The 21142-nt window shown below is 36.5% G+C and overlaps 1 protein-coding gene across 2 annotated transcripts; it reads left to right on the top strand.

The window, feature by feature from the left end:
• Positions 1–1354: 1354 nt before the first annotated feature.
• On the top strand, positions 1355–20664 carry lrrc45 (leucine rich repeat containing 45). 2 transcript variants are annotated; one of them, XM_084136013.1, is made up of 18 exons: positions 1355–1490; positions 2279–2533; positions 4500–4561; positions 5340–5410; positions 5890–6068; positions 7297–7425; positions 10332–10444; positions 10523–10581; positions 10674–10751; positions 11802–11937; positions 14630–14707; positions 14792–14903; positions 14986–15056; positions 15154–15246; positions 16418–16510; positions 16591–16764; positions 17909–18056; positions 19939–20664. In XM_084136013.1, the coding sequence occupies exons 2-18, from the start codon at positions 2302–2304 to the stop codon at positions 20133–20135; spliced, it is 2025 nt and encodes a 674-aa protein (XP_083992139.1). In that variant the 5' UTR covers positions 1355–1490; positions 2279–2301; the 3' UTR covers positions 20136–20664. The 2 variants fall into 2 exon arrangements, with proteins under 2 accessions (XP_083992139.1, XP_083992140.1); XM_084136014.1 differs by lacking the exons at positions 17909–18056; positions 19939–20664 and adding an exon at positions 17293–17437 and having other exon boundaries at positions 1366–1490.
• The last annotated feature ends 478 nt before the right edge of the window (positions 20665–21142 follow it).

Below are 21142 nucleotides of genomic sequence, written 5' to 3'. Positions count from 1 at the left end.
TCAAAGTAATACTCTTTGTATGTAAATATATAAGACGGCCTAAACAGGGTGCGGAATTGTTTTGCACACAATTTTAAACGTTCTGAAACAACACACGTCTTTACTATATATACCACGTGACTGAAAGTGAAAGTTTATCCCGGAATGAATAAATAAATAAAAATAATTTACAAAACTAAACAATTGCACTTGCAACAATTACATTTTCAGAAAGCACATACATATGCTCAAAATTAGTATAAAATGTAAAATAATAAGAGTATTAGGGATAAAACTAAAAGCATAAACATAGGCCTAAAATAACATTTGAAAAGTTGTAATTAGCCTACAGTAAAGTATATACAGTAACATATATTTACAGTTTGTAAAAAAAAATAAAAAAAATATGGAGTACAATTAGAAAATATTACAAATATTTGTTAAAAATAGTCATACATTTGTTTTGTTTTTTGTTTTTGTTTTTTTATTTAATTAATTTTTCCCGGTCCTCACAGACAATCAATCATTAAAAATAAATAAAGTTATACATAATAACCGAAAAGGTGTAGGCTGAAGCCTCTGCTTATTAAGCCTACCCTTTATACATAATTATCAAATGAGCGGCACTTTTTCACTGATAGTGATTAATACAAGACACACATACATCAAAGTATATAAAGAAGTATTTTAATACTGTTTTGATTTGTGCTATTTTCAGTAGTTTACTATTTTTATGAGTGTGCTTTTTTTTAAAGTGTTAAACCATCTAAGATCAGCTTGACCCACAAACATTATATTAATAAGAAATCATAAAGCTGTCAGAATTCAGAAAACTGGTCAACTTAATCATATCGATTAGCCATATTTTGACACGGGGACTAATTTAGCCAGCAAACAGCTTGGGGTGTCTTTATCACAATCACAACTGTACATGTAAGAAAAAATTATGAATATTTTTTATATCATTTCGGCAGCTCATTCTGTTTTGTACAGTAGATAAATGCGTTGTTTTACTTTGATTTACTCTATGTGGTGAGGTTAAGCTATATCAGTTAAAAACGGTTATCTTTTTTCATGTACTAAACTACATGCTAATTGTTGCATTGTTGAAAATATTGAAAAACGTACAATAAAATATGATGAATGAAGGAACATCTTCAGTCAGCCTAACTGACAACAAAGATCTTACAACTACATCTGAAAAACAAACAAACAAACGTTTTACTTTGTCAAACAACGTTTAATATAGACACTTGTTATATAGATTATCTTTTCTCCCTTTGTGATACACACAGAAATCTTGCTAAGTTGCCTTGCTTCTTGAAATTTAACGCAATATTTGACTCGTCTAAAACTACATTTCCCACAATTCTGCAGTTTCAAACCGGAAGTCGTTTCTCTTCCTGGATACTTTAAACTGTCAAACGAAACAATAGTGAAGATAAGAGGCTGAATAACATCTGCTGACACAACCCTGAATAAAGTAATGCATTTTATCGGCAGAACGAAAGGTTAGTTGTCATTTTATGACTCTTCAACTCATGTAAACCGATTGTTGCGCGTTAATTATTTTTGCACCGCACGTATGCAAGACTCGATTGTAAGTAAATGCAAACAACGTATCTCTGCATGAAGATGTTTATTTTATTTCTTTAACCCTCTTATCACAAATGGGAAATAAATTTTTTTTTTTTTTTTTGTCTAATAAGCATGTATTTTGGGAGAAGAGATAAGTAAATATTCCAGTACTTTGTAGTAACTGTTACTGCTCTTTTTTAACCGTCTTGAATTTGTTAAAAACTCGGTCACACTTTACATTAAGTGTCTTTAACTGCTATGTACTAAGATTTAAATTAATTATTTGATACAATGCACTTACTGTGTACATACAAGTTTTTACATTGCGCTTATATTTAATATATATATATATATATATATATATATATATATATAACTTACCTGCGTGTAATTAGATCTATAATAACAATGTTGACCTTCCCTTACCCCTTAACCCACCCTTAAACCTACCAATACCACCAAACCTGTCCCTAACCTTACCTGTATCTCAAAAGTGTTTTGCAATACAACATGAACACAAGAAGTACATTGTACCTAACATTATTGATGTACATACTGTACATATAAAGTGCGACCAAAAACTCAATGCCATATAAAGAGGACAGTCATATAGAGTTAATGGATATGGTTAATGAACCAGGCAGAGACAGTTTAAAATCCAATTTTGATTGCGCTTGCCATTTCAATAACATTCTCTCCTTTTTCTTTTCTCCACACACAGCCCAGTGAGAGGTGACGGAGGTCATGGAGGACTTCAGGAGGTCGTACCTGAGGCTGTGTAAGGAGGGAGGAATAGACACTCAGGAATCAGTGCTGGCTCAGCTGAACGACTCGAGGGCAGTGACGGGCCTCTGTCGACTGGACCTGAGCGGGCAGAGCCTCAGCGTGGACACCTGCGGCGTGCTGGGAAGAGCACTGCAGAACGACACGCTCTTCACTGAGATCATCCTCAGCGACTGCATGCTCAGCGAGGAAGGTAACTCGCAGAAAAGTCCTGAAATCCCAAATTTTATATTGCATAAAGCATAAAAAAGTTAGTTTGTAGGACCGGGTTTTTTTTGTTGTTGTTGCATTGAGACTATTTTTATTTAGATTAATTTTATGGCAATTGTAAAAAAAATACTGTTAAGTAAGATCTGCATAAATTACAGGCAGTGCAAAAAAATGTACATTATTAACAAATATTATGGAGATTAGAATTTATGGGTAAAATGTGCCATGGAAATATTCCCAATACAAAATAAATGAATACAAATAATTATAAATCTAACAATATATATGATATATAAATGCGCTTTATAAGATAATGCAAAATGTAATGACCTGGACTTGTTCTTGGCCAGTTTTGTGATATTAACTCAAAATCTGAAAACGTAGCATGGATCTTTTATGCCCGGTACACATTGTTTGATTTTTGGCTGTCTCAGGTGAAAGATGACGAATCGTGGCGGTTTCTGTGGTCTTGGCTCCTAAACGGTGGTCGTACAGTGAGAAGAGTTTCAAAGACGGCCATTATCACGGTCTTATGACCAAAGATAGCCTGTGATAATATTCAGACAGTGTCAGAACTTCATCACGATCATCTCAGTGTGTTGCAGTAGCCAATAAAAATGCAACATGAAATGGCGTATTGATCAACGCGACATGACGCTAAACTTTAAAACTACTTACTCAAGCTCCAGTTGTAATATTGTCATGCCAATTGGCCTCTTTTCCACGACCGCGTCCATATTCTCCTCTTTCGCTTCCTCCTTTTTTTTCAGCGCACATAAAATCACAATTGCCAAAGTGTGATTGATCTTGCTTTATTTGTTCACCACTAGCACATGCTGATGACGTTTTATTCTTCTATACTAACTTGCGTCGTAGCCTAAGATTCAATAGTTCGTCATCATCGTACAGTTTACATACATGTACCCAAGTTAATTAGATCCGTGTCGTACAGTGTGATTTATTTGTAATGATCTTATAGGATTGCTGAAATCACACCGTCTGTAGCAGGCATTAGATGAAGGCATAATTATTACACTGATGTTTGCATGAGCCGATTAAGTTATTACAAAAATCCTGCTGTATTGCTTTAGACTTGTTACTTTTTAAAGTGCCCCTATTATGCCATTTTAAAGGTTTCTAATTAGTGCTGTCAAATCGATTAATTGTGATTAATCGCCTCTAACATAAAAGTTTGTGTTGCATATTGTATGTATATATTATTATTATTATTATTATATTTGTGTATACATATATTATGTAAACAACTATTATGCAATTATGCAAATTTTGTTTTGAAATCCTAATTTTGTTTTGGAGTCTCCTACAATAGGTTTACAAGAATCAAAGGTCATTAAAACACTTTATTTTCTCATAATACACAAAATCAGCTCTTTTCTCTGTGTCTGAAACGGTTTGATAAAGGATCCGGTCTCTCTAAACCCCTTCTTTCTGAGAGCTTGCTCTGCTCTGATTGGTCAGATGGCCCAGTCTGTTGTGATTGGTCGACCGCTTACATCGACTCGCTTTATCTAGTCCTAACTTGTAAGTCGCTTTGGATAAAAGCGTCTGCTAAATGACTAAATGTAAATGTAAATGTACATCGCGTGTCAGAAACGGAACGTGTGTGTGCAAACCTACGTTGGTTTGTAACAGGAAGTAAGGCTTGAAGGACTCGTTTCAGAATCGGTTCAGAATCGGTTCATTCTTTTGGGAGACAATAACTTTATTTTTCATGCACTTTGATCTTTGAAACTTTGCAGACCTTTCACCTTCACAAACGGCTATATTACACAGTGCATGAAAGGGAATATTCAATAGAGCATTTTAACTTACTCCTTTTTAAACAATGATTTCCATATCTAGAAAGCAAAGAAATAGTATATGAAAGAAAACAGCTTTTTGAATGAGTTATCACTCAAAACCACTCACACTCTTCCCTTCATCTACAGGTGCCAAGCTGCTCCTCAACGGCCTTTGCTCCAACACCACAGTGAAAGTTTTGGACCTGAAGGTGAATTTAAATTATGCGTTAATATATGTACATATTTTACTGGTCTGCCTCTTGCTTTTAAAGGGGTGGTTGATTATGATTTCACTTTTCTAACTTTAGTTAGTGTGTAATGTTGCTGTTTGAGCATAAGCAACATCTGCAAAGTTACAACGCTCAAAGTTCAAAGCAAAGGGAGATATTTGCTTTTAAAGAAATTGCTTTTTAAGGACTACAACAAACGGCTGGTAGAGACTACACCACATTCCTCCCGGGTTAGTGACATCACCAACCCTAGAATTTACATAAACCCCGCCCCCGGAACACGATTTATAGATTATCAAGACAGAATATGCTAATCAATGACTAGAAGATAACTACACATGCTACGTAAATTCATCAACTAACCATTCAGAAACGTCCTGTTGCTTCTAGCTACATGTTGTCACTTCTTCTTGAGTCTCTCCATCTTTGTCCGACTCAGTCCGTTTTGAACATAAAAGGCTAAAATTTCTTGAAAATTTCAAGCTGTTGAAGCTCCGCCCCCTGTGCAGGAAGCAGCAGCTCATTTGCATTTAAAAGAAACAGACACAAAACGATGTGTTTTTGCTCACCCTCAAACATTTACAATTTTAACATGCTATATAAAAATATCTGTGGGGTATTTTGAGCTAAAACTTCACACACACACTCTGGGGACATCAGAGACTTATTTTACATCTTGTGAAAAGGGCATTATACCACCCCTTTAAATGTATACTTAGCCTGTAATGCATTTCCTAAAAACATACTTTCTCTTCAGGGCAACAACATGAGAGGAACAGGAGCTGAGGCTTTGGGCCAGTTATTAGTGAGGAACAAGACGCTGCGCAGGTGAGGGATTTTTAATACTCGTTTCTAACCTATAATGGTTTGATTTGTTTGAACGATTGTCTTTCCTATTTTCCTCCACATTAAGAAAGAGACTGAAAGTTTCTAAACCGTGTATGTGTCTTAATGTGATCTCCCATTTGTATATTATCTAACATTTAAAATCAAAAGAAAGATCCTTCCACAAGACATTTTTTTGACATCAAGTGAAAAGTATATATATATATATATATACAGTATATAATATTATTATTATTATTATATTTTTTAGATATATAATATATTTTACAAAATAATAATTTGTGCAAATGGGGACCATTTTGATTCAGTAACAAAAATGACCACGTCATAGCAGTTAATATTAGTCTAAAAGGGTTTTACTTTGTTTGCCACCATCATTTAATCTCCAAAAAATCTTTTAGGGTTTAGTTCTGTTGGAAATATGGTAAAATATCAAATGATTGTTTCTGTTTTGCTTGGAGACTTGTGCTGGAGTGGAATGCTCTGGGAATGTGGGAGGAAGGATTTTCCATATTTTGTGAAGGTCTGGCCTCCAACACCTCTCTCACCCAGCTCGACCTGCGCAACAATCAGATGAACCACCAGGGGGCCGCGGAGCTGTGTGTGGCCCTCAAGAGGAACAGCACTCTGCAAGAGCTGGGTGAGCCAAACCAACACATTACACACTCACTGTTGTCTCTCAGCAAGCACTGTGTGTTGTTGTGCTGTTGTTGTCCCACTTAAATGTTTAGCAAGATGCCAGTCACTATTTTTTAAACCTTATTGTGCTATTGCGTCTGTATGGTGGTGTGTAATATTTCTCTGTCTTTGGCTTATTGTCTGTACACGCACATCTTTATTAATAAATCTGACTAATCATTTAAATATATTTAATATGCTTTAACAGGTCTAACTTTAAAATAAAATAAAAATCAGTAACTGATATGCCCTATTGATGGCTCAATACACTACCTTTGGGTCTGTAAGATTTTTTAAATGTTTTTAAAGGAAGTCTCTTTTGCTCACATTTAAGGCTACATTTATTTGATAAAAATACAATAAAAACAGTGATATTGTGAAATATTATTACAATTTAAAATAACTATTTTCTATTTGAATATATTGTAAACTGTAATATATATCCTATCTTCAGTGTCACATGATCCTTCAGAAATCATTCTAATATGATGATTTGATGCTCAATTAACATTTCTTATTATTATCAATGTTGAAAACAGTTTTATATTTTTATGGAAACTCTGATTCATTTTCAGGATTCTTTAATGAATAGAAAGATCAAAAGAGCAGCATTTATTTGAAATAGAAATCTTTATAACATCATACATGTATGTAATTAATTCATTACAGCCTTTGTAGTAAAACTTAATTATCATAGATCGAACCATTTAAAGTCCATGATGTCATTTGTGCAGACATGAAAAAAGCCTGAAAATATCAGGGAATTTTAAAAGGATGATTTCTGACCTGGAAACTATAATGTAAAATGATTACATTTTAAAAAAAGTCTTGAAAAGCATGTTCATTTTTCTATTGATGCTCAGCTCTGCAATAATTATTGTGTTGAACAGTGGCTCTCAACCGGGGGACTTAAAAAGTATTTCAAATAACCGTGAAAATAAGCTAAAACAACTAAAAATCAAGATATTTCTTATTATTTGGTTATTTTTTATAACAAATAATGTACATATTTCAAGTTATGCCAAGCTCTAAAATGTATTTATCATGTAGAAATTGTGAATGAGGAGGGCCTTCAAATAAACAATGAAATCAAAAGTTTGGGATCCACTGGTGTAGAAATGGTTCCTTTTGAGTGTAGTCTCTATAAAAGTATTGTTCAAAATCATAAGTCGAGTCTGATGTGTTTGCAGATGTCCGATGGAACAACATGGGGCTGCTGGGAGGCCGATCTCTGCTGGAGGCAATGCAGCAGAACCGCACACTGCTCAAACTGGAGATGGCTGGAAATAACATTCCCAGTGACACGCTCAGAGCCATCGGTGAGGCTGATTCGCAACCGCAGATGTTACACACATTTAAGGCAAGACACTACAGGTGGATAGGGTAGATCTCACCATACTTTCCCTGGATGATTAATCACATTAAAGGGGTGGTTGATTATGATTTCACTTTAGAACTTTAGAAAATGTGTGAGTTTTCACATATTTTGTACTACAATTTTGTACTACAAAACAAAATAGTGCTTTAAAGAAATTGCTTTTTAAGGACTACAACAAATGGCTTGTAGAGACTACACAACATTCCTCCTGGGTTAGTGACATCACCCTAGAATTTACATAAACCCGCCTCCGGAACACGATAGATAGATGATCAAAACAGAATATGCTAATTAAAGGAGTAGTTCACTTTAAAAAAAAACTTTTGCTGATAATTTACTCACCCTCATGTCATCCAAGATGTCCATGTCTTTCTTTCTTCAGTCGAAAAGAAATTAAGGTTTTTGATGAAAACATTCATGGATTTTCCCCCATATTATGGACTTCAATGGGACCCAAACGGTTCAAGGTCCAAATGACAGTTTCAGTGCAGCTTCAAAGGGCTTTAAACGATACCAGACGATGAATAAGGGTCTTATCTAGCGAAACGATCGGTCATTTCCAAAATAAATAAAAAAAAGTTAAAGTTTTATAAGCACAAATGCTCACCTTGCTCTGTTCTGTGATGCGCACGTTCGTCACGTAATACACAATTACGTTGAAAAGGTCACGCTTGACGTGTTTACAAATGTGCAGAAGGAGGACCATATACACATATTCAAATGTATTTGTGTCAGTTTATCGTTTAAAATGCCCATTTCGTGTGCGTATCCTGGGTGCTTTAATATTAAAAAGCCTAAAAGAAAAAAAAATTCAGGACAAATTTTTTTCAAGCGTGACCTTTTCAACGTAATTGTGTATTACGTGACGTCACGAACGCGCATCACAGAACAGAGCAAGGCGAGCATTTGTGCTTATAAAACTTAAACTTTTTTATTTATTTTTTAAATGACCGATCGTTTCGCTAGATAAGACCCTTATTCATCGTCTGGTATCGTTTAAAGCCCTTTGAAGCTGCACTGAAACTGTCATTTGGACCTTGAACCGTTTGGGTCCCATTGAAGTCCATAATATGGGGGAAAATCCAGGAATGTTTTCATCAAAAACCTTAATTTCTTTTCGACTGAAGAAAGAAAGACATGGACATCTTGGATGACATGGGGGTGAGTAAATTATCAGCAAAAGTTTTTTTAAAAGTGAACTACTCCTTTAATGACTAGAAGATAACTGCACATAAGCTACATGAATTAATCAACTAACCATTCAGAAATGTCCTGTTGCTTCTACATGTTGTCACTTCTTCTTGAGTCTCTCCATCTTTGTCCGACTCTGGTTTGAACATAAAAGGCTAAAAGTTTTTGAAATTTTCAGTGCATGTCTGTGTGAGGTAAAAAGACACAAACTCTTGAAGCTCCGCCCTCTGTGCCGGGAGCAGCAGCTCATTTGCATTTAAAGGAACAGACACAAAACGGTGTGTTTTTGCTCACCCTCAAAAAGTGACAATTTTAACATGCTATATAAAAATATCTGTGGGGTATTTTTAGCTCCACATACACACTCTGGGGATATCAGAGACTTATGGCATTATACCACCCCTTTAAGACAATTGTTTTGTATTATATGGTTTTTGAAATGTTAAGGCAATAATATTTTTGCATACATTTCCAGAACAGAAATCTGAACACTGATTACACTGATAAAGCTGGGTTCAAAATTCTTGTTTCATTTTGTTGACATATTCAAGGATTTTAAATCTCTTTTTTTTTTTTTTATCATTGCAGAAATTAGAAAATACTGTCAACAGCCAGAGAAAAAAAATGAATTTTCAGCATGATTTTAGGAATAAAGTATTATATAAATGAACAAACGTCTCTGCAAAAACATTCAGAATATAGATTGGCATAAAACTGTAAAATGCTTTTGACAGATATGTATTGTAATTGAAATTTACAGACACACAACACTTAAATGTTTACTTTGGATGTTTTCTTTCTACTAGTCTGAAAGAAGATGTTATGGAAGCAAAATAGGCCAAAAACCTCAAAACTGACCAGTGGCTGAGAAACAATGGTTTTACCTGTAGTGTCTTGCTGTAAAGGTGCAGTACTGAGTACCGATTTCTGAGAAACCTTGTTGATATTTGAAATCTTTGCGAAAAATAATGCAAAAATGACGAACGAACAACAAGAACAAAAACTGAACATACAGTACACAAGAATATATATAAGCAAGAAAGAGTTGGTTGTTAGTCACCAGGATCTCCAGACAAGCAATGACACTCAACACTCTCCTGTTACTATAGCTAACATTACAACAACAGCAGATCTCGATTCTGTGAAACACAGCAAAACCTGTGTACTCACGCATGGAGCAACAACACAATCTCTGCGTCTGTTTTCAGGCCTTCACGCTTGGGTCTCTCCAGCACTAGAAAGCTTTTCTAATATTAACACGGGTCCTAAAGCTTTTGCCTGATCACAACCCTTCTTTTTCCAGTGATATTCTTATGAGCTTTTCTCTTTTGTAATGTCTCTCAGCCATCTCTCTTTCTACAGTCTTTTTTTAAAATCTCCCTCTTGCTCACTCTCTCTCTCCTCCCCTATCATGAGTGGACACGCCCCCTACTGCTGATTGGCTACAAGTGTGTGTTGTGGTGCGCTGTCCAATCCGCTTGCAACAGCATTTCTCAGAAATCACTTACTACAGCTTTAATACAAAGATTTTTTATAAGAACAAATCTTGTGTCTTTACACAGAATTTTGAGCAGACAGAGAGCCGCTTTAGAGCAACATTAACAAGGCTGTGTAAAGATGCTTCAATTTGTTTACACTTCTTATTCTTATTCCCAGAACAGTCCATGAATCACAATGCAGACAGGCAGTCCACACTTCGAGACAGCCGGAGCAGGACTCAAGTGCTCAGCAAAGAGATCCAGCTCCTAAAGGAGGAGAAGGGCCGACAGGTGAGGGTGGCTGGGATTATTCGCTTAAACTGTGGGTGGATTGACAACTAACAGCCCTTCTCTCCATGTGGCCTGAAGTTTCTTAGTCTCATGGATACCATTGAAAGACAGAAAGACGAGATGGGAAGAAGCAGCAGGTGAGTGTTACGAAGTTGAACCAAACCTGCTTTTTGGGTGACTAAATGATCGAATGATATGATGACAGCATGTGGTTTTGGATTTCTTGCAGAAATTCATCAATACGTCTAGGGCAGTTAAAAGAAGCACTGAGCGAGCAGAAATCATCCGTGAATTCTCTCACAGCCAAGTAGGCATCCATACATGTTCTACGTTAAAGGGATGGTTCGGAGTAATTTCAACCTAGGGTCCTTTGCACCATGACCTCGAGCCAAACATCCCCCCAGAAGCCTTTTTTCCCTTGGTTGAACATTATTAAAGTTAGAGCTTATTTAGAGAAATCAGCTGAATGGCTTAGTGCAGGCGCTAATGGATCCTATGATGTTTCTCGTAAATTACTCCACTAATAATGCCCAGAATGGTACCAAACTTCTACAGTAGTACAAATAGGTTCTGTACTCATAAAACGAGGCATTGGAAAGTTTGTAAGTACATCAGGAGTTTATTTAAATAACACTTGCCTGACGGCTCATGCTACCGCTAACCCGGGCGTCGAGGTCACTTCAGTGGTTTGGGAAAAGCACGTAAAAGTCCCGGCAGAAAGCGATCATAATGATGTAGTGTAACGACGCCCAGTTCCAGGAATGCACTAATATTTTGTTGGTAGTACCAGTTTGCAACAATTATTATTAACACTAAGTTGTTAACACTTCAGAAAAATAATAAAACATTTTGGCAACTTTTTCAGCAACACCGGGTGATCGCACGACTTTTACGTGCTTTTCCCAAGTCACTGAAGTGACCTCGACGTCCGGGTTAGCGGTAGCATTAGCCGTCAGGCAAGTGTTATTTAAATAAACTCCTGATGTACTTACAAACTTTCCAATGCCTTATTTTATGAGTACAGAACCTATTTGTACTACTGTAGAAGTTTGGTACCATTCTGGGCATTATTAGTGGAGTAATTTACGAGATACATCATAGGATCCATTAGCGCCTGCACTAAACCATTCGGCTGATTTCTCTAAATAAGCTCTAACTTTAATAATGTTCAACCAAGGGAAAAATAGCTTCTGGGGGGGCTTCTGAGGCAAGCTTTTGGCCTCGAGCCAAAAAGCTTTGGCTCGAGGTCATGGTGCAAAGGACCCTAGGTTGAAATTACTCCGAACCATCCCTTTAAGTTGTTTTTTGTACTTTGGGATGTTTCACGAAGGTGAAGTGTGTTTGTTTTGTTGTTCAGACTGCAGATGACGGAGGCTGCTCTTGCTCTGTCGGAGCAGAAGACTCATGACCTGGGTGAGCTGCTGACTCGAGTTAAAATGGAGAAAACCGAGCTCAGGGACAGACAGTCCAGAGAGATCAAGAAAGAGCAGGAGGTATTCAGAAACACCCAGTGCACTGTTTTTACACCGTGTTACAGGTTCATCTTTTGATTATTTCCTTTAGTCCTTAATCCTCTGATGAATGCGTTATTAAATCACACGCACAAAAAAAATAATTTTAATGTTTTTTAATTCAAAACAAAAATAGAATCGATTAATATAAGAAGATTGGTTATTATTATTATAATGGAAGTGGTTCATTTATTACATATATTTTTATCATATATTATTATACACATATACACTACCGTTAAAAAGTTTGGGCGGCAGTAATTCTATTTTAAATGTATTTACATCTATATAATTTCGATTTCAAATAAATTCTGTTCTTTTCAACTTTCCATTGTTCAAATAATCATGAAAAAAATGTATTACTGATTCCACAAAAATATTAAGCATAACATTGATAATCAGAAATGTTTGGAAAAGTATGGAATTTGATTTGAATAATTTCCAGACCTGGATAAGTATGAAAAAAAAGAAATTATGTTTCTACTTTCCAGACTATTGCCCCAATTCAGTTTTCTAAAAATAAATGTATCATACAAGTAGAGTGTTTTCATGGCAAAAGTTTAGTGATCATTTAGTGATTGTTGAACACAACTGAATTAATTCAAGGCGCACATTTTCATTACGCAAAACTGTTTGTCTTTTTGCCATAAGTGAGTCTCTTTTGAACTTCACTCAGCATGTACTTTGCTGTTTGGTGATCGTGCAACATCAAACCATATTTACAGTAGGGGTCTAGCGGTTCTCAGGAAAAAATCGAACCATACCGTTCTCCACCCAAGGCTCGGCACGCACTTGACCGAGTTGAAAATTGTTGAACATAAATAAAACAGACAGACAGAATGTATGTTTCTGTCGATGGATACTCATTCTGGCTTCCCCTAAACTTTGTTCAATAGGAGCAGTCATTACCCGAGTGTTGATAGCGCACGAGTCCAGGTGAGACCTGAACAGCACACCTTGCCATCTGTGTTTAAACTAAACTCATTTAAAGCTCCAATATGTAACAATTTTGTAATAAAATTTCCGAAAATAACTTGCACAGTGTGATATATTTCCTCCAGTTGTGTACTTACAATATCTCAAAAGTCTCCAAAGATTTTTTATTTCAGAGAAATTCCGATTTTAAATAACTGTCCGTCCCGGAAAAGAAATGTCGCCTCTCAGTGACGCAATGTCCGCTCTATCCTTTTTTTTCGGTGTGGACCATGTGATCAAAGAGTATAGAAGTACCAAGAGGCGAAACCAGAGCCCGTTTACGGAGAGCCTTGGCACTTCCTATTAGCCCCATTGTATCGATCTTGGTTGCAGTTCCATTAGAATTCCACTGGAGGTGATCGCGGGCGAGTGCAGACTGAATGGGAGTCTATGGGGCTAGACGGCTAAATGTGTCTCTTTCACCCGATTGCCGTTGAGAAATCTCAGATTTTATTGTAGGTTTTGCAAGTTCAACATGTGTTATAGGTCGAAAGTTGAATGAACGAGTACTTATTTCTTTTCGATTTCTTACAGGTTGAGTTGTTGTTGCCCATAACACGCTAGCATTCTGCTAATGACGTCAGCATTCTGACGTCATTGACATTTTAAAAGACTTTTTATATTGTACAAGTAACATAATAGTTACAGTAAAGATGATTTTAATAGATATGAATTACACCACATGCCTGTAATAATATAGCATAATATTTCACGTTCCTTGCAGTTCATTAATTATGATGACATAAAATAATACGATCAGACATAGGCTACAGGTAATACAAAAACGAATAAATTACCTCATCCGTGATCATGATTCATTAATTCCATTTTAGATACATCGCTAGATGGTGAAAACGCATTAAAAACGACATCTCCCATCGTCACCTCCTTCATAGCGTCATCAAGCTTCGCCTTCGTTATTGTTGGAAACTGCGCCCTCTTGATTTTTTTACATAGTGGACCTTTAAGCCTTGCCAAAAGACATTCGAGTGCAAGACGCGAAAGAACTCGTTCTTGAACTTGTTGCTTTTAGTTTGATTATTTGTTCTCTTTTTACTTGACTGTTGTCCTTTATTCCCTGAACATAGAACATACCGAACCGTACCGAAACGTGACCCTAAAACCATGATAAAAACCGAACCGTGAGTAATTTGAACCGTTACACCCCTAATTTACAGTATCAAACTGATGTATTCAGGTTATAAAGTGTTTTGGGTTTCTTCTCATCATATAAGCATGTTACCTCCCCCCCCCAAAAAAAAAAAACCTGGGAAAATAAAAATATTTACAGCTAACTGTACTATAATACCAAATATAATGCTCTATGAGCCATTTATGTTAAAAATGGTTTGGACATTTGAGTCTGGAAAAGTATGGAATTCTGAAATCATATTAGAATGATTTCTGAAGGATCATGTGACACTGCAGACTAGAGTAATGATGCTGAAAATTCTGCTTTGATCACAGGAATAAATTACATTTTAAAATATATTCAGGTATTAAAACAGTTATTTTAACTTGTAATAATATTTCACAATATTACAAATAAATGCAGCCTTGCTGAGCATAAGAGACGTTTTTCAAAAAATAAAAAATCTTAGCAACTCCAGAGTTTTGTGGATGATAACAATATAATACTAGATCATTTAACTTTGTATTAATTCATGGTAATTGACTTCTAATGGTTTTTGGTTTGTAGGAAAGCGCTCTGAGGGAAGGCAAGCTTCTGAAGGAGGTGACCAGTCTGTCAGAGAAGAACCTCCAGCTTCGGAACAAGGTACAGGGACGAAGCATTTCATATGATGGAGCGTCTTGAGTGTGTGTGTGTGTGTGATTTAACCAGAACCTTTAAAACTCACAGCTGGAGGAGAGCGAACGCAGATGTAAAACACAACAGGATCAGATCTTTGAGCTGAAGCAGGAGCTCACAAACACCACTGCTGAACTCAAGCTGCGACTCGCCCAAACCGAAGGTGTCACATGACTTCCAACTCGGGCACAATAGTTGTATTTCAGACTGGTTTTAAATTAGGAATGTTTCCTTTGTTCCATTAGAACGGCTGGACATGGAGAAGAGAAGATCCAAGCAGGCACTTGAAGACGTGGACAGTTTGCGGCAGAAGGAGGTGAAGATGTGAAACCCAGAGATTTTAATTATAGGTTTTACTTACATTTTTAGTTGCTGCTGCTGCTAAACATATATTATCCCTTTTTTCTCTCCAGGTGGATCACCTGACAAGGCACCAGGAAGAAAGTGAAAGAGCTCTTCAAGAACGCATCCTCAAATTGGAGGGACAGCGGATCCAATTAGAAGAAGTAGACAAGATTATTCCCAAAACTAACCTCAAGATTATTGAAATATAGAGCCCTGCAGTGATGATGTATTTTGTAGGCCAAACCATAGGTTTACATGACCCTGGTTCCTTCGACAAAACCCCAATAGGAGCTGTCCATTGGCTTTTGGATTATTGCAGAAAATAAGCTCTAAAGTTTATGATTCTTACATGTTTTGTTCATCATGATAATCTTCACAAATGAAGCCTGAATACATTCTCCAGAAGTAAAAGGCGAACGAACTACACCACACTCACGATTTCAACATCACCATTAAGCTTCCCCCTTCTCTTTCAGTCTCTTTAAAACAATTTCCCTAAAAGTTTGAGTTATAATAGTTTGCAATAAAGCGCTTATAAACACAATGAGGCTGTGAAAGCGTCTAGTGAGTAGATGATTTGACCTGTTCACTGTGATGATGTCTAATGACAAGTAAAAAAAAAAATCACTAGTGAGGTATAACTGATGTATTTTATGTTGTTGTGTAAAAGGTGACAATATCTTGAGCTTGTGTTCACCACAGATCGCATTTCAGCCATTTAACCAAAAACCATTAAAAAACTCTTTGTCTTCGGGACAATTAAACCGTAAGTGCTAAAATGCCTTGCATACAAAAATACATCATCTCTGCAGGACTATTACTTTCAAACATTAACGATGTGTCATTATGTACTCGTCTTGTTTCAAACCCATATATACCCATAAAAAGTGCTCATTCAACAGCATTTGCTATGCAGAGACAGTTCATAGTGAGCGAGTGCTGTTGAAATATGACACTGCAGTCACATGCAACACTTTTATAGTTTATTTAATGCTTTTTATGTCCTTGTCACTTGTTAAATTCCACTTTTGTGTTCCTTGCAAAAACAAAAGAGCATTAAGGTTTGGAAACTTTTTTTTGAGGATTGAAAACTAAGGTTGAGTGTCCACAAATGCTCTTTTGTACTTGTTTTCTCCGGGAACTCTCACTGCAGCCGTCTAATGAGCCGCTGAGCGTCAATTTCACAGTGCTTTCCGTTTTTTAGTTGAAAATCAAAACGTCTGCCTTATTATTAATTTTGGAATATCATTGTTTTTAATGGTACATTAAGAAGATTCACAGAATGAAGAATCGCATTTGCACTTGAGTCATAGTTTTGTCTTTTGCATGTAGGATCTCAGCAGAGCGAAAGCGTCTCTAGTGACCGAGAGAGCTCAAGCCGAGGAGGAGCTTGGGAAAGTGCGAGCCCAAGTGCGACTGGAGGAGGTATGCAAACGCTTCTCGAAATGTTACCACGTTAGCAGTGTTGTTCCTCAAAACCACACGATCTTCTGATCGCTCTGCAGCAGCAGCACCTGACCAGCCTGGAGGAGAAGCTGCGAGCGGTTCGTCAGTCTCGGGACGAGTCGCAGAACCACTGCACCCAGCAGAAGCAAACGCTCTCTGAGCTGCACGCCCGAGTGGGCCAGCAGAACATCGAGATGGACTCGCTCCGCCGCAGGATCGAGGAGCTACAGCAGGTACAGCAGAGTCCTGTGGAGAGATGCTGAGCGACTCCAGCGCCCCCCACTGAGCACATTCGTTTTATTTTATTATGAGTAATGATAGATTCAATTAATAATCATACTAATTAATTATAGATTAAAATCAATATGAAAGTTTTATAATTATAATTCAAATTTTTAATAATTAAGTTGAGTTCCAGATATAAAATAAAATCCCTAGCTTTAAAGGGTCAGTTCACCCAAAAATGAAACTTCTGTCAGTAATTACTCTCCCTCAAGTCGTTTCCAACCCGTAAGACCTTCGTTCATCTTTAGAACACACATGAAGATATTTTTTATGAAATCCAAGAACTTTCTGACTCTCCATAGACAGCAATGTTATAACCACGTTTAAGGCCCAGAAAGGTAGTAAAGACATAATTAAAATAGTCCATGTGACTACAGTGTTTCAACCTTAATGTAATGAAGTGACGAGAATACTTTTTGTGCGCCAAAAAACTAAAATAACAACTTTATTCAACAATTTCTTCTCTTCCATGTCAGCCTCCGACGCTGGTCACGTGAGCACCACGACACATGCGTGTGATGCTGGCGCAGGAGCCGGCCAATAGTGAGCCAGCGTTCTGATGTAGAACCAGGAAGTGCTGCACTGTTTACACTGTCAGGAGCATCAGAGACTGACACGGAAGTGAAGAAATTGTTGAATAAATTCATTATTTTTGTTTGTTTTTTGTGCACAAAAAGTATTCTCGTCGCTTCATAACATTAAGGTTGAACCACTGTAGTCACTTGGACTATTTTAACGATGTCTTTACTAACTTTCTGGGCCTTGAAAGTGGTTATAACGTTGCTGTCTATGGGGGTCAGAAAGCTCTCGTTTCATCAAAAATATCTTCATTTGTGTTCTGAAGATGAACGAAAGTCTTACGGGTTTGAAACGACATGAGTAAATGATTACAGAATTTTCATTTTCGGGTGAACTAAATCTTTAAGTTTCAGTTATTTTAGTACTTAAGCTGAATTTTTTAAATTTTTTTAAATTATATTATATTTTAATTTAATGTTTATTTCCAGAAATTAATGTTTTTATAATTTTTCGTTGTAGTTAACAGTGATAACCCTGATTTAAATAAATCAATGTGATTGTCTCTGAACACAGGACCTTGCAGGTAAAGAGCAGGAGAAAGTGTCAGAAGTGACACGGGTGCGTGTGGAGCTTCAGGAGCAGATCGGTCACTTACAGGCCGAGAGAACGACGCAGAGCGGCCTGAAAGAGAAGATCGCTGCCCTGGAGAGAGAGATGAAGGGTAAACGTAGAGTACGCCTCTTTAAGCTTTAGAATAGTCTTAGTGCTGGGCAACGATTAATCGCATCCAAAATAAAAGTTTGTGTTTACATAATATATGTGTGTGTATACTGTGTATAATTATTTTGTATATATAAATACACACACATGCATGTATATATTTAAGAAATATTTGCATGTGTGTGTATGTATATGTATATATATATATATATATATATATATATATATATATATATATATATATATATATATATATATATATTTAGACATCATTTATGTTATATATAAATATTTTATATATAAACAACAAATTTTTCTTAAATGTATACATGCATATGTGTGTATTTATATATACAAAATAATTATACACAATTGTGGTCGATTTTTCCCTTCTTTCACACCTGACTTAAATTAACATGGGGCTCCAATCGACACCCAAGCGTCTACAGTCGACACTTAAAGGGTTAGTTCACCCAAAAATGAAAATTATGTCATTAATGACTCTTCCTCATGTCGTTCCAAGCCCGTAAGACCTCCGTTAATCTTCGGAACACAGTTTAAGATATTTTAGATTTAGTCCGAGAGCTTTCTGTCCCTCCATTGAAAAAAAAAATATATATATAATGACTTTATTCCACTTTTCATTTCCTTCTCTCTGGGCCTCGAGTTAGTTCAAGTAGTGTTTTAGCGCAGCGCGTGTGTGTTGCACGTCACACGTAGGCTCACTATTGGCCGACGCAAGTCATGTGTGTGATACGTGTGACGTGCAACACAGATGCGCTGCACTAAAACACTACGTGAACTAACTCGAGGCCCAGAGAGAAGGAAATGAAAAGTGGAATAAAGTCTTTTTTTTTTTTCTTTTTTTTTTTTCACACAAAAAGTATTCTCGTCGCTTTATAAACTTAAGATTGAGCCACTGTAGTCACTTGGACTACTTTGATGATGTCTGTATTAGCTTTCTGGACATGGACAGTATACCGTACATACATTTTCAATGGAGGAACAGAAAGCTCTCGGACTAAATCTAAAATATCTTAAACTGTGTTCCGAAGATGAACGAAGGTCTTACGGGCTTGGAACGACATGAGGGAGAGTCATTAATGACATAATTTTCATTTTTTGGTGAACTAACCCTTTAATAATCTTTATAATCTATCTCTCTGTCTACAGTCGACAACTTGAGCCGGATGACGTCTCGTCCCTTTTCCTATAACACTATCATAGTGTCTAGTAAGCTTCACTAACTAGCTTGCTGCGCAGCATTAACCAGACAATGCCTTTGAATATGCTTTAATCACGACCGGAGGAGAGAATCCCACCAGCAAAAATAACACAACAGTTTTTACAGAATAGGAGCATGGCAAAAAGTGACATGATACATTACATAATTTCCCTACAATTTGATTGGTTCTTCATATGCAAACCCTTCTGTTACTAGTCACGAGTTTATAAACCTAGACATCCGTCTAGTTTAATTTCCCCTTTTGTTATATTCAGACATGATTCACTAACACACACACACACACACACTGACTGAGGGTTTTTTGACCAAAGGGTTTGGAAATATTTAGGATTCAGAAGCATATGGATGTTATTCCTGCAAGAGAAATAAATGTTAGTTATGATTAATTAAAAAATCCATCACACAGTACACACACATATATTATGCAAACACAAACTTTTATTTTGGATGCGATTAATCGTTGCCCAGCACTAAATAGTTTATAAAAGTGTCTTGCAATACCTGGATTGTTTATGTAACTCATTTTCCATAGTGAAGGCTGACTGCAAGACTTGTTTTTGTTCTGTTTATGTGTGTGTGTTATGTAACCTGATGCCTGTTGCAGGCTCATTGACACTGTGTTTGTGTTTTGGATCAGTTCTCAGCACCGCCCACAGAGAGGCCCTTCTGGACAAAGAGAGTGAGATCTCCTCTCTGCTCGAGCGGCTGCGCATTAGAGAAGGAGAGATCCAGCGCATTCGTGAGGACGAGGCGCAGAGAGCCAGCTTCCTCCAGAACGCCATTCTCACTTACGTCCAGGGCTCGCCTCTTGCACACTACAGCCCCAAAAAGTGAAGTCGCATGCCAAGACCTCTGTGATTTTCCCACAGTTCTGTGTGCAGTCTTTCCGTCAGTTCCACCAGAGTGCTTTTCAACTATGCATAATAAATCGACTGCATACTGCAAGTGTTCACGGTGCTTTTAAATATTTGAGTGGCACGTTTTCATGAACAAAAATGGTATGAAAATGTCTTACAAAACAAAATATTAGTATGCATTATTGTCCCTTTAAATGTATCATTTTAGTTGGGGGGATAGATTTTAACTAGTAAATAATCAGGGAACTCGTTTTCTCAATGTTTCTGCTTAGAAAATTTCAACAGTTTTTATAAATATTTACTTTGATTTTTTTATTGTTATTTTAGAGCTCTTTCACATATTTTAAAAATCCCCAATGTGCCATATTGTCCATCAAAGCTCTTATGCTATGGCACTTACAAATTGTATATTTTAAAATGTTTTCTACTTTTGAAGTTCTTTAGCTTTTGTAATGTCTGTTGGTTATTAAATAAAATGTGTGCTTTTGATGAAGCTGTTTGAACAATATATAGTGGAATAATGTTCATTTCTGCAGTCTTGGGTTCTTATAAAAAATATATATACTGGTACTGTACTACAAATAAATATTTCCATTTTATTTGTGCAATAATTTCCATTTGAATGTGTTAAACGTAACAAACTGAAAATGAAAAAGTGCATAATGGCATTATTTCGGGTGTAATAATAACTGGACGCCTCTCGTGCATAAGTGTGATAAGGTCATGTGACAAACATCTTGCACACCGCTGTTTGTCACATGACCTTATCACACTTATTTTATAGCGTTGTAATGCTATAAAAAAAATAGAGCATAGCGTTAACATTACAACGTCGATGGGTTTGATTCACAGGCAATGCATGAACTGATATGTATGTGACATAAGTCGCTTTGGATAAAAGTGTATGCCAAATGCATTAAATGTAAAAAAGTAGTAGGCAGTAAATAGTGCATACTGCGTATTATTTAGTATCTAGTATTCCAT

This window comes from Abramis brama, assembly GCF_963993115.1.
Source record: "Abramis brama genome assembly, chromosome: 14".
Lineage (NCBI taxonomy): Eukaryota > Metazoa > Chordata > Actinopteri > Cypriniformes > Leuciscidae > Abramis > Abramis brama.
Note: the sequence above shows the minus strand (reverse complement) of the source record. Positions and strands in the feature narration are given on the sequence as shown.